The 14,767-nt window shown below is 34.1% G+C and overlaps 1 protein-coding gene across 2 annotated transcripts in view; it reads left to right on the forward strand.

Annotated features, from left to right (window-relative positions):
* OLA1 (Obg-like ATPase 1) overlaps positions 1-14,767 on the forward strand; it is a 140,184-nt gene that overhangs the window by 71,642 nt on the left and 53,775 nt on the right. For both annotated transcript variants that reach the window (XM_004674521.2, XM_012728922.1), the window contains exon 5: positions 8,239-8,414. In XM_004674521.2, coding sequence (XP_004674578.1) covers positions 8,239-8,414 — 176 coding nt within the window. The remainder of the gene's footprint in view (positions 1-8,238; positions 8,415-14,767) is intronic.

Below are 14,767 nucleotides of genomic sequence, written 5' to 3' on the forward strand. Positions count from 1 at the left end.
CTGGAACCTTCCATAATTGCCTTGTACATGAGGGGAAATTAACCTCTGTATTTTTGGGATAGGTATGATTTGTAATAGATAGATATGATTTGCAATTTGTAATATAAAGTGGGGGGAATGTGCAAAAATACAGTGTCATTTTGTATATGAAGAACTTGCAGGGCTTAATGAATCAAATAAAGAGTTTGACTTGAGCTGAGGATCTGTGAAGATTGAGGTAGTTAAGGCCAGGTTATAGGAGGCTTTTTCTGGGGCCAGAAGGCTATAAGATGTTTTAGAAGTAAGGAAATGAGTGAGATGGTTATTGGGAAGGTTAAACTCAGCAAAAGCAGCTAGCTCAACATTGAAATACAGCAGAATCTTAATAAACATTAACTCAAATATTATTAAATTTGTTTTTATATATTGGAAGTATCTATTATATAGATTAGGAAGTGAATTCTTCATAAGAGCTGAATGTAAGTTCTCATTAAGGAACTTTTCTGCCTACTTCTTTGCAAAGAGTTGATATGTTGCAGCAACTAAACATATAAAACCACTAGCAAGTGAATATAATTAAGTATAGATGTTGACTTTGGGTTATAATTCATAACTTTTAAGTGACTAATGATTTCTTAGTAATGAGATTGTCTGTTTACAAGTACAATGACAGAAATTGTTAGCAGAATTTTCTGGTCTTCTGTATATTTAAAAGAACTGTATTGTGTAATAGTGTAATGTTATGCTACCGATCAAGTGGCATCAGTCATAACCAAGAGGCTTTTTTTGTTCACTGCAAAATTAATCTGTTCTGATTTTGATGTTTATACCTGTATCTCTTTTTCCTTCTTTGTTTAAACTACTGTATGAGTCACTTATTATTTATTTCTGTAAATTTAGACTGGTTCCTCAAAGTCAGTGCCATGTGCATTTTATTTTACTGAACTTTTTGAAAGCCTTAGTCACTTTTTAAATATTTCAAAGGGATATAAATTTCTTTCCTAATGGCCACAAGTTAGTTTTGAGCTTTTTTCCTATAATGAAAGAGAAAAAGAGAGGTAAGAAAAGCAAAGCAAAAGCAAATTCTTTTGCTTACCCATAGTTGTTTTCTTTTCTAGAATTAAATATTTAGTCTTAGCATAGACTGGGTTATTTTAGAACCTTTGCTTTATCTCAAGTAATAGGTTTTATCTGGGAAAATTAAGAGTAAGAACTTTAAAGGGGATTTTGACTGATTTATTATTTCAGGTAAGTACAATCCACCAAGTCTAGTTATGCTCTCATTTTGTGATACTGTGATAGATACTTATCAGTTTACATTACTATACCAATAATTTCTATTTTATATGTTTACAAAATATTTTATTTCTGTAGAGATTTATACCCACTTAAAGTAGTTAAAATTTGATTGATATACCTCTTTTCATTTGCCTTGAACTGATGGCTTAGAGAATTAAATCTATATCCCTTCTAGCAGAGTGATTTTTTTCTGTTTTTAAAATTTATCGTTTTCTGCTATCTTTAAGAAACCAGAGTTTTTTTAAATTTTTAAAATTTTTTTTTTAAAGATTGATTTATTTATGCATACAGAACTGGGTTATAGACTAGAGATGCAGGAGCAGTTAGCACCAGAGATAGAGGGGGGAGCAGAATAGGCAGACGGATGAAGTACACTGCTGAGGGGAGCAGCGGGCAGGTCAGGAGAGGTCTGCCTTGCCATGTGGGTCACCTCCGGGCCTGGGGATTGAACTCATGCTGAAGTAGCTTTAACAACTTCTTCTTCTTCTTCTTTATTTATTTATTTATTCATACAGAACTGGGGTACAGGCAGGAGATGCAGAGGGTGAGAGGATTCACCAGGAACAGAGTAGGGAGCAGAACAGGCAGATCGACGAAGTACACTGCTGAGGGGAGCAGCGGGCGGGTCAGGAGAGGTCTGCCACGCCATGTGGATCTCCTCGGGGCAGGCGGGGGTGCAACTCATGAGGAATTGGCTCAAGCTTCTTAGTGCAATGCTTTAACCTGCTGCACCACCAGGGAGGGCCGGCTTTAACTTCTTAGTGCTGCTCTTTAACCTGCTTCGCCACCAGGAGGGCCAAGTTGTTGCTTTTTTTTTTTTTTAAAGTAAATATAATAAATTGAGATCCCCTTCTCCTACTTAAGGGAAGTCGTTAAGGCACATAGTTTAAAAGAGCAAAGAGGGCCTTCCTGGTGGTACAAGGGGTTAAGATATAGCACTCGAAAACTATTCACAGCCACTGCAGCATGAGTTCGATCCCTGCTGGGAGAGGTGACCCACATGGCTCAGTAGATCTTTCCTGTCTGGCCTGCTGTTCCCCTCAGCAGTGTATTTCAGTTGATCTGCCTATTCTGTGTCCCACTCTGGTGAATCCTGTCACCCCTTGTACCCCACTTCTCATATGTATAATAAATATATCTTTAAAAAAAAAAAAGACAACTGATGATTCAGTGATTTTACTACCAGAGAGGGAGAGACCTATTATTTAGGTTTTTATTTTTAATTTTCACAACACTTAACATATTGTTAGGTATACAAGCAACTTTCTTTAAGTGGAGCACTTATATTTAGCAAGTATTATAGTGATTTGTTACATATTTGTTGAAGGAGTGGTAATTTATGCACTGGCTTATACACCAGGTAATACTTAATCTCCACACTGTATAAAATGGAAAAAGACATGTCAAATAGTTCTAAACACCCTTCCTTATCCCCCAGAAAACTGTATACAGGCTATTTAGAATATAAAATTTCCTTGACACATAGCTTATAAAATATTGTTGTGATGTCTGTATACTTAATATATCATGTGTTTTAAATCTTTTTCTACATCTAGCTAATGATGCTTTGCTTTTGAAAAGTGAATACAGTCCGAAGTTGAGTAGTAACATAGCAAAGCAATTCACTGAAGTCCTGACTTTCAGAAGTATATTCCTATTTTTGAAGTTCTTCACAGTTACATTTAGCATCCTAAAGAGTATTTATCCTCTTTATTTACATCTTTATGGCTTTGAATGAGTAAATGATCAGTCTTCAATCCATTTATAGTAACCGAAAATAGCCAATTAATTTCTACCATATCATACAAAGAAGTAAATATGCAGAATATGTAGTACTATGTGAATAGTCAACTGCATCTCCCTAAATCAAATACAGATTTGACTGAGTTTCAGTATGAGGTATATAGGATTTAAAAGTCATGACTTTAGTATAAGCATTGACAGCTTGCATTTATTCACTTAATATCTTTTACAGTGGAGATTATTTATATAATAAAAGATATCTTAGTTAAAGTATACTAGAGTCTCAGGGGAGTTCTGAACTGGGGATTATGTTAATGAGTATAATAGAGGTATCTGAGAATAGAGCTGAGAGACTGACACTTATGGGGTAGGTAAAGCAAGAAAGGGAGAGCCTGAGAAAAAAATAGCCAGGAAAAATAGAAGAAAACCAGAAGAATGCTTTAGAAAGAAACAATATAAAAGAGAGTATGTCAATACACTAAAGTTAAAGCTACTGAGATATCGTTACAGATTCCTGAAGAATCACTATTTGATTTAGTATCATGAAGGCAAAAATATTGGTGTCCTTTTGGGTGTTGATTTGTGATAGCATAGTAGAGGCATATCCTAAAGCGTAGTGGGTTAAGTTAGAAATTGGAAGTAAAGAAGTGGAGAGGGTAGATATAAACAACTCTTTCAGAAAGTTTGGCTCTGAATTAGAGGAAAGAAAGCAGTGGCTAGAGTGTGGATTAATGTCCAATGATGACTGACATCATTGATATAATACAAAGTTTTAGGATTACTTAAGTACTGATGGGAAAGTATTAGTGGAAATGGAGTATAGAGAAACAAAACAAAGGGTCAGATAAAACAAACCAAATAGAGCACTAGAAATCTCACTGTAAATTTGAGACTACCAGAGCATGGAGGGGAAGGGCAGAGAACAAAGATGGGAGGGAGCCCAATCAGTTATGGTGGGGGAGTATGGGTGATGGGTGTGAGGTGCTAACATATCTGAAAGATGTGTGATTCTGTACCTCTGAATCATACACAGTGTTGTATACCAGTGTTACCTCAATAAGAGAAATAAATACAAATGAAAAAATGAAAGCTTAAAGGCAAAATGAAGCAAAGGAAATGGAGATGACAGCAATATAGGAGCGAGAGGCATAATATATTGAGGTGTCAGGACATGCAAATGCTCATATGGAACAAATATGCTTAGGGGAGGATAAGATCCAGAGCTGAGATTGTAGAGAGATTAGTCATACATAATAAAAGTTAATGTTTTTTGACTGAAAAAAAAGGAGAGATTTGTGTAAAAACAAAAAGGGAGTTTGGTATTCCAAAGATGATATGCATTTCCCCTGTGAAACATGGAAAGACATGTTGGGTCATCAAAAAAAAAAATTAAAAAAAAAAAAAAGCTTTGTTGTGAAGGACATCATCATAGGTTTGCTTAGTAAAAAGTGTTTATGATGGAGTTCAGTCTGGTCCAATTTATGGTTAAATCTCTCCTATAACAATATTTAAGAATGAGGGTTTATTACAGCTAGTATTGTTTTCTGCTCACCCCATGTTATTTACTCCTCCAACTTAAACTCTGTCATCCACTGCTATTGTTAATATGTGGTCACCTTACTTCTGTTTCTGAAATCCTTCAAGCTTGTTCCCAGTTTAGGATTTCTATGCTTCTTAAGAGCTCTCTTCCCTCAATTTTTACATTACTGCCACTTTCTGATCATTCTGGTCTAACTCCAATGTCACCTTAGAAAGGCCCCCTTGACCATCCTAACCTATAGTATTGCATAGCGGTGTATCCCTACCCTAACACACACTTGCCCTATCGTATTACCCTGTGTTATACAGAATAGTCCCAAAAGTTTTTAAAAATCAGATAATCTCCTCATCAAAATGGCCATATTTTTCAGACTTTGCTCCATTTTACCAGGAAAAAAGTTATCTCACAGTTTTGACTAAATATTAACAGGGAACTTTTTTCACTATTTTATGTGAAAAATTAGTATCATTTGCCAAAATTAATGATAATGGAAATTACATATTTATTAAATATTTTAACCTTTAGATGCTCTAAAGTTAAGATCTCCTCTCTTGATAAAAGATAAATTTTAAAATGTTAGACAACAACCAGCAAAATAAACTGAGGCTTTATCTTTCATGTTATCAGAATGACTAAAAGAATAAGTACTCATCAAGATATAGTATTTTCAAGATACTGAAGTCATCTTCTTTACCAGTACACTATTTCCCACAGAGGGAAAATTATGATGATAATTTTAACATTTATGGTAATAATTCTTTCATTAATCTGAAATAACTTTAGCCATGAACTAGAGTAAAAATGTGCTGGTGAACTATAATAGTAAGAATTAGTGGGGAAAAAAACGGAAGTCACAGTTTGTTTTAACCTGTTCTGAGGTGACTGTTACTCAAGATTAATGTTTGAGTATATTACAATGGAATTTCTTCTAAACCACTAATTCCTACATCATAAAAAAAAAAAGTGTGTGCCTCAATTATTGAAAGAGTGTGATACAATTGAGCGCTCAGCTGAGCCTTTTCTTGTATTATCACAGTGAATCACTTTTTTCCTCTGAGAGGTAGAAACAACTTCATTTTAAAGATCTGAAAATGAGATCCATAGAGGTTCAGTAATTTCTCTGAGATTTTATGACCTGCAAGCCTGTCTAGCTTTAGAATCATTATTCTTAACCACTAATCTCATAGTAAAAGTGGTAAGATATGAAAAATGCTGCAAGTGTATGGTGAAGTCTGTTGACTCAGAAGTATGTCTCTGGAAAAGTAGTGTCACATTTTTTAGTTGCAAGAAATAGGAAATTGCCCAATGGCGATACCAAAATTTCTGTAAGCTTATATTTTACAGCTCCTTTAGGCCTCCTTTCTTCACAAAGCTATTCAATTTTATTTAATTCTGTAACTTTTATTTCTAACACCTAATATTTCAATAAAAGTATTATATACTTTTATGTAACTTTCAGCATTATATAACTTTCAGGCATGGCTGTTCAGTTTTAAATATGGCTGTCAAAGTTTCTATCACTTAATTTTTGGCAAAATTTATCAGAAATGAATTTAACATTTCATTGTATGTTATCACCTCACATTCAGATGAATATAATATTAATATTCACTGTGAGGCATAAGAACAAAATAATCTAGGATATACAGAGTTTATAATTTGAAGTTTTTTCCTTAGAGTAGGGGAAAATGAACAAGTGATGACCCAGTCATGATTCTTTTCTTAGTCTAACCCTTAGCCTAACTGCAGGTAAGGTGCAATCTGGAGAATAATTGAAGATTATAAGATAGCCAGATGATTTTCTAGGTTTTTTCTGTTTGTTTTTGTTAAATCATCAGAGAAGTTTTTTCTTTGCATCCAGAAAAATTGCAATTACTGTTTCTCTGTTATCTACTCAGTTGAAATTGAGGGTTATAATGAAGAAATTGCCATTTAAAACTCCTGATCTTCTTATGGCAAGATTGTTATTGAGGACATCACCATAGTTAATTATTGTCTCTGCATAATGACTGTATAGGATATTTTTCATTCTGAATGCCATAAAAAGTTACTGAGTTGTTTCTATAACCAAACTAAGTTTCCTTTGCAGCTCTGCCTGCCAGAAAGCTAACCTTTGTTTTTATTTTCCTATTTTATTGTGCCATTTGTAGAAGATGTCTCAAACACAAGAAGTAAATATTAACAAATTCCAGGGAAGCTTCTTTCATACTTTTCAAACATTACTACATTTTTACCTAAACTGCTTACTGTCTGGTGTGTTTTTAGTACAATATAATATGCCTCCTCATTTCTTACTAATTTCTTACTAATACCTCCTCATTTCTTACATATGTACTTGGCATTATATGATATTTTATCAGTTTAGTACTAGGAATACTTGTTACTTAAAAGCTTATGCTTCAATTATAATATGCTTATGTTTTAATTATTATTACTGAATAAATGAAGATACAGTTTATTTTTAATTCTGGGAAATTATATTTTTAAAGCTCTGTAGACTTTAATAAGAATATCTTGGTCTTGGTATAAAAGAATGAATTTTAGTTACTTTCTCATCAAAAATTCAATCAAACTGTTTCATGATTGCTATGATACCTCTAAAATAATTGATACTTTATGTTTGAAAGCATCTCATTTTGGGAGTATAATCTAGTTGGTAATTTTAATTAAATTAATTCATTTATAAATGTGTTTATTGTTTTGTGTCTATCATTGCTTTCTATTTATATTTCATAGTATTTGTTCATTTTTGTGGTCCTGTTCTATATCTGGTAATTTGAGTAAATCCCAGTAAAATTATGTTGCCACATTATGTCTTCAAAAGGGCATAAAGTCAGTACACATGCTTCAGTAATATCTGGTTGTTTTACCCTTATGTTTCCAGTTGGCAATTGAAATTATGGCTTCAACTGCACTTTAAATATGTGATAATAGCATGTGTTTCTAATAAGGGCCAGCACCATTTTGTTCAGATAGTGTGAATGATTGTCACTCATATATGACAAATGCACCTTCATCTGCTTCTTTGATAGCCCCCTAAAAACCATACCCTCAAATCAGGCCGATGAAATTAGCTGCTGTGTAAATTGTGTGTCTGAGTGGTTCATTATCTAATCACCGTCAGAACCACAGTGATAAAGTAGATTGAAGCAGGGAAGAGGTCTGCCAGATGATTTCTCTTCTCTCTGTCTCTGTCTCTCTCTCTCTCTTTCTCTCTCTCTCTCCCTGTCTCTCTGTCTCTCTCTCTCTCTCTCACACACACACACACACACACATCCTTCCCACCCCCAAACACACACCCCCCTTCCCTCCCCAGATCTGGTTTCCTTTGGAAACCCTAATAGTGTATTTTCAAACTTCAGACTCAGTTGCCTGAAATTTAGTCTCTTCAGTGTAACACAGTTCAAAATACCAGTAGTTCTGGAGCGTAACTTCCTTTCTGTGAAGTCTATAATTTTATTTTAATCAGTTTTTGGAAATGTTGATGTTCTTGAACTACTGTTTTGTTTTTAGTGTTCGAAATATTACTAAGCAGAAAAAAAAAACATATTTTCTTGTAAGAATGGAGAATAACTTATACTACAGTTAATTTGTTAACCTTGTAAGAATTTTTTCTCACTCTGATAAATATTCTATGCTATTTGTTTATTGAATTGCTTCCCTTTAATTTATTTTAGGTGCTTTTGAAGATGATGATATCACACATGTTGAAGGAAGTGTAGATCCTATTCGAGATATAGAAATAATACATGAAGAACTTCAGCTTAAAGATGAGGAAATGATTGGCCCCATTATAGATAAACTAGAAAAGGTGGCTGTGAGAGGAGGAGATAAAAAACTAAAACCTGAATATGTAAGTAAAAATTTACAGCTTCTTTAGCAGCTCATTTTTCTCAATTAAAAATTTTTAAAAAGCACATAAAGTTTAAGTGCAGTTTTTTAATATGAAAACCTTACTGGATCTAGAGAAATGGTTGAAGTTTCGAGGTTTGTGGTTGTGAACAAGTGATCTCTACAACAGTTGGTTCCCCACCGGGGTTGATTGAATGAGTATACCTTTAAAGTAGACAACTTCAGTCTTTTTAAAATGCAACACATCTTTATCTTTAACATTCAAATGTGTTTTCTATTACATTTTTTCCAGAAAAATTATAACGAGTAATATTGTAATAATTGTTTCAAAATCAATTTTGAAGCATTTTAGGTACAAATTGTCTTACAGTAAAAAAGCACTGATTTCCCTGTATATTTGTTCATTTATTAACAATTTCCATAAACTATTCTTGCTTTTTCTATCTTTATGAAAGGTTGTCATTCATTTTAAATTTCTAATTTTTAGAAACTGATTACCTTTTCTTTTCCCTTCCTCATTTATTTTTATAAGTTTGAAGACCCCTGATAGATTAGGGATCTCTGTACTGCCAAAGGAGAAATCATTTGCAAAATCAACCTCCAAATTTAGGAATATTGTCAATAAGTTAATGGTTGACAGTGCCTGATCTTAGAACTGTGTTGCATCTGATTTCCTTGATAGACTAGGACAGTCCAAGTCATTCCACTTCTAACATTACATTTATTTTAGTCATTTCCCATTTGTAGATGGAGAAAAGAAAGATTTGTCTGAGGACTTTGTACAAGATATAGGATAGAAGGGGGAATTAAAAGCATGGGTATGAAAAATAATCCTTCTTGAAATGGGGAAATACTGTGAGAAAGATACTGCAATTATTTGCCCCAAACAACTTGGTTACTAATTAGAATAAATAATTATGCAATTATCTATTAGTCTTTTAGAAACATTTAAAAATAACCAATCTTGCTTTTTAAATGGGACAAAGGGGCATCAAGTTCTTCTGAAATTTTTGGGTTACTATTTCTGATTTTCTTCTTAAAAACAACTAGAATAGGGCCCTCCCTGGTGGTGCAGAGGGTTAAAGACAGTACCAAGAAGCTAAAGCCACTTCAGCATGATTTCCATCCCTGCCCTGGAGTTGACCCACATGAGTGGCAGACGTCTCCTGATCCACCCGCTGCTCCTCTCAGGAGTGTACTTTGTCAGTCTGCCTGTTTTGCTCCCCACTCTGTCTCTGGTGGATCCTTTCACCGCCCTTGCACCTCTGGCCTCTACCCCAATTTTGTATGCATAAATAAATAAATATTAAAAAAGAAGAAGAAGAAAACTAGAGTATTGACTGGTAACATTTTCTTCTCATTTTAAAGCATTTTCCTAAAATTTCTATTTCATTTACAGAAAAATCTGAAACACTTATCATTTTCCCTTTCCCATCCATCTTTTCCTGGTTCATTGGAAAGCAATATAATCTTGTTTTCTCATTTCCCAAAACTGTGATTATTCCATCATTTTCTTTCCTCATATTTGACTCTGCTGCTTCAGAATAAAGGTCAGTATTTTTTGTTTAAAGTTTATTTATTATTTATTTATGTATACACTCACTGGGGACTAGGCTAGATGTTTGGGAGGTGAGAAGATTTATCAGAAACAGAGTGGGGAGCAAAACAGGCAGAGCTACTGAAATATATTTCTGAGCGGAGCAGTGGCAAGACAGAAGAGATTGCTGTGCTGTATGAGTCATCTCCCTGACCAGGGATTGAACTCAGGATGGTGAGAGCTTGATAGTACAAGACTTTAACTCCTATGCCACCAGGGATGCTCAGATCAGTGTTTCTTAGCCTTCTTTTTTTTTTTTACTATCAACTATTTCTGTAAAACATTAAAATTTGACTTAATTTTTTCCTTAATAAGAAAAATTAAATACTGAGCAATAATTTGTTGGACAGGGTTGAGCTTTGGAAGGTCACAAACTGTATTATTAATAACTTATTTTTTTCACACCTAAGATCCAGTTTTTGCTCCTTTAGAATATTATCTCTATTGAGAATACATGCTGTAGATTATTTGTATGGTGGTTTTTAGTTTTGTTTTGTTTTTAAGCTTGCTGTTAGCAAAAATAGAATTTTGATTGGATCTGTAAATCAATTTGGAGAGACTCTCCAACTTATGATACTTAAGTCTTTCAATGTAGAAACATTTTTGTTTGTGAATCCAGACACTGTTGTACTATCTTACTTAAGCCTCACAATATGCAAAATATATATTATATCCATGTTAAAAACTGAGGAAACACAAGTTCAAGAGGTTTTTATGAGTTGTTCAAAATGTCATGCTTAGTAAATTTTCAACCATATTGGTTGACTGTAGGGCCAATATATCTTTTTTTTTTATAACAGTTTATTTTACATTTTTACTTTTTTTTTTTTCCCATCTCAATTGTAGTCCCGGCGGGTTTCCCATCACCAAGTTACCCATGTGCCATCACCATAATCCTGTGCACTCCCCTCCCCACCTCCTATTCCCCCCCACCCCCATTTTTTTTTTTTTTTTAAAGATTTATTTATTTGTGCATACAGAACTGGGGTACAGGCCAGAGGCTCGGGGGCGGTGAGAGGCTTCACCAGAGACAGAATGGGGAGCAGAACAGGCAGATCGACAAAGTACACTGCTGAGGGGAGCAGTGGGCGGGTCAGGAGAGGTCTGCCGCGACATGTGGTCACATCCAGGGCTGACGGGAATCGAACTCATGCGGAAGAGGCTTTAGCTTCTTAGTGCTGTGCTTTAACCCGCTGCGCCACCAGGGAGGGCCCCACCCCCATTTTTTGAGCCCATTCCCCACTCCACCTCCACAAAATGTCTCTGGTATATGGGTGTTCATTATTCTTGTTATTTTCTCGCCTGGTCCATTATACTCCTGCTATGAGTGAAACCATCCGGTATTTTTCTTTCTCTTTCTGGCTTATCTCGCTAAGCATGATCTTTTCCAGCTCCATCCAAGTTGCTGCAAAAGACATGTTTCTTTTTTTTTATGGTTGCTGAGTAATATTCCATTTTTTTTAATATTCCATTGTTTTTAATGTAAAAGTTTTTAAATGTAAAAATGTCACCCAAGAATGCACTAACCTCATACATGTGTAGTTTAACAAATAGTTGTAAACAAAAGTTTAGAAGAACCCCTTTGCATATCAAGAATAGAACATTATTATTACTCCAAAGTATCCCCATAGTTACCAATGTAAACATTTTCCATCCTCCCATAGCCAGCCACTATTCTGAAGTTTACAGTAATAATATTCTTGCATTTTTATACCAGGGTATGTGGCATCTAAAACAATATGAACTGATTTGTCCTGATTTCAAACTTTATATAAATGGTATCATTTTGATTGCATTTATGTATTTTTCACTTAATATTCTTTTTTATAATTCATTCATGTTACATTTATCTTTAATGCATTTGTTTTGTTTAGTGTAAAATATTTTAATGAAAAAATAAACCACAATATTTAGATTTTTTTCAACTATGAATGGGCATTACTGTTTCTCAAATTTTTGATAATTATGAACAGTGTTGCTATGAAACATTCACATCCTGGTACACATAGCATATTGAAAAATGTATTTATGAAATCAGAAATGTCTTCAACTTTATTATGCTCTCCTAGTGTATGAGAATTTATCCTACTGTCAACACTTGGTAGTGTCACATTTTTTTCATCTTTGCAATTTGACATCTGTATAATAGTATTTGTTTCTTATTTGCAGTCTAATTTTAAGATTTGAAACCTTTTAAAATATTTACTAGCTCTTTACTCCTTAGGCGCTTGTTCTTTTCTCTTAATCATTTTCTATCAGTTCAGTGTTGTTTTTTTTTTTTCACTAATTGTGAAAGTTACTTATATATTCTACATACTAGTCACTTGGATTACAAAGATCTTCTCCCACTCTGTAAACTTTGTTTTTGTTCTTCTCATAGTATCTTATGATGTTTATACCTTAATTTTAGGATAGTGTTTTTGTGTCTTACTTAACAAATCTTTTCTTAAGATCATAAAGATGATCTCCTACCTTATCTTTGAAAAGCTTTATTTTTTTACTTTCATTTAGGTCATTTAACCACCCATAATTTATTTTTTTGTAGATAGTGTAAGGTAACCATCCAATTTAATTATATTTCCATGTAAAAAGCCTCTTTTTCTAACACCATTTATTAAAATGACTTTTCACTACTCTAGTGAAGTGCCACCTCTTTAATAATAGCTATGGCATTTTAGATTTTTTTTCCTGAAGATTGATAGAGAACCCCTGGAAAAGTGACCAAAAACAGCAGTGGGCTCCCAACCCTGTTGAAAGGTAAAAGTGAGAAGGAACAATGACAGGTTGATAACTCACAGAGTCCCTGGCTTTAGATGTGTTCTCCACATTCTTTTTTAAAAATGGTACACCATTATTTGACATCCTTTTATGTTTTTTTACAATATAGGATTTTCCCCCTCAGGGGTGGCCCCATAGTTTTCCTACCACCAAAGCATGCATGGTCCTTTACCATAGTCCATTGTGCTCTCTTCTTTCTTTGTTTTTCCCTCTTCTGGTTGCCTCAGAAAGCTGTCAAAACCAATTTTAAAGCTTCCCCACATCATTTCTATGGTTTCCTCATCTCTTACTTTTCTAGTTTGTTGTCTAGCATACGGACAGTTAAAGTATGGTCCATAGACCATCATCTGGGAGCTTGTTAAAAATGCAGGCTACATCTACTTAGTCAGAATCTCTAGGGTATGTTCTAAAGCTGCTCGAGCACTACTTTTGCAGGCTGAAACTTGCGGATCACTGTTTTAGAGTAGCCAATTCTTTCTCTCGCCCATCTAGAATGGAAGTGGCTTAGGCTTCCTCATCTCCAACCCTTTTCTTGGTCTGTCTTGTTAGGTTAATGGTAGTATTAAACAGATAATTTCTTTAGGTTTGTTTTGTTTTTATCACTAGAGAAATTCTGTTGTCTTTAAAGAAGAGTTTATCCTGTATTACTTAACTCATGATGATTGGAAATGAAGGTCATCTCTTGGATATAATTTCATCAGCCATTTTCCTGGAACCATAATACAACAGTGACAGTTGGTGAGGCTAGAATCCAGCATTAACCCGGAAAAATGTTTAAAGATAGATTAATTTTATAAGTAGTTATGTTTAGTAAAAATTATTAAAACTTTTGCCCTAAAAAAAAGTCACAATAGCATAACCTGGTTTCTGTAAAAAATGATAGCTGTAATGTTATAAGTATATTATAAAAGATATGGAAATAATACTCAGTGTTTTAGCAGCAGTAAGCATTTGGAAAGTACAAATACTTTTAATAGCAAAGTATCTGGAAAGGGAAGTAGGTGCTGGGAGTGATTGCAGTTCAGCTATTTACCCTTTACTTGTTTCTTGACTTTTTCCCTACCCGTGTTACTGCTTTTTTTTTTTTTTAGGTTTCATTTATTTAGCATACAGAACTGGGGTACAGGCCAGAGGTGCAGGGGTGATGAGAGGATTCACCAAACACAGAGCGTGGAGCAGAACAGGCAGATTGAGGAAGTACACTGCTGAGAGGAGCAGTGGGCTGAGACAGAAGAAGCCTGCCGCACCATGTTCTCTTAGTCCTCGTCAATTCTAACTCAGTTAATGGAACCAACTTGTTTGAACTGAAAACAAAATCTTGGACTTACCTATCCTTTCTCATCAACATCCCTCCCTATTGATTATCTCCTGAGAGTTCCATTTCCTTCCTTCTCACTCTTGATTTCTTTAGTTTGTGCCTTATTTACTCTTAGTTTATTTTTACAATTCAATTGATTTCTGTATCTTCCTTCTTGTTTTCCACAGCTATAAGATGCAGATTAATGTTACTCCCTTAATTAAAGTACCCCAGTATTTTTCTATAAGATACTGCCAACATAAATTCCATGGCTCACATGGAATACAGTTTGATGTCACTAAATACATTCATAGTTGTGCATTCAATACCACTCTCTATTTCTAGAATTTTTTACTCTGTATTCTATAAATAATAACCATTCTTATTACCTCCTCTAATCACTGTTCTACTTTCTATCCTATGAATTTACCTATTCTAGGTAATGTAATGTATGTGGAATCATGTAACTTATCTTGCTTGTTTTATTTAGTATAATGTATTCAAGGTCTATCCATATTTTAGCATGTGTGATAATTTCATCCCTTTTAAAGACTGAATTTTAAGTATATACTACATATTGTGGACATTTGGGTAGTTTCTACATTTTGGCCACTGTGAATAATATTGTTGAAGTTGTTATGCAAGTACATTGAGATTGTATAACATATTTGAAGAAATCTCT

This window comes from Condylura cristata, unplaced genomic scaffold, assembly GCF_000260355.1.
Source record: "Condylura cristata isolate star-nosed mole 26May11 unplaced genomic scaffold, ConCri1.0 scaffold00002, whole genome shotgun sequence".
Lineage (NCBI taxonomy): Eukaryota > Metazoa > Chordata > Mammalia > Eulipotyphla > Talpidae > Condylura > Condylura cristata.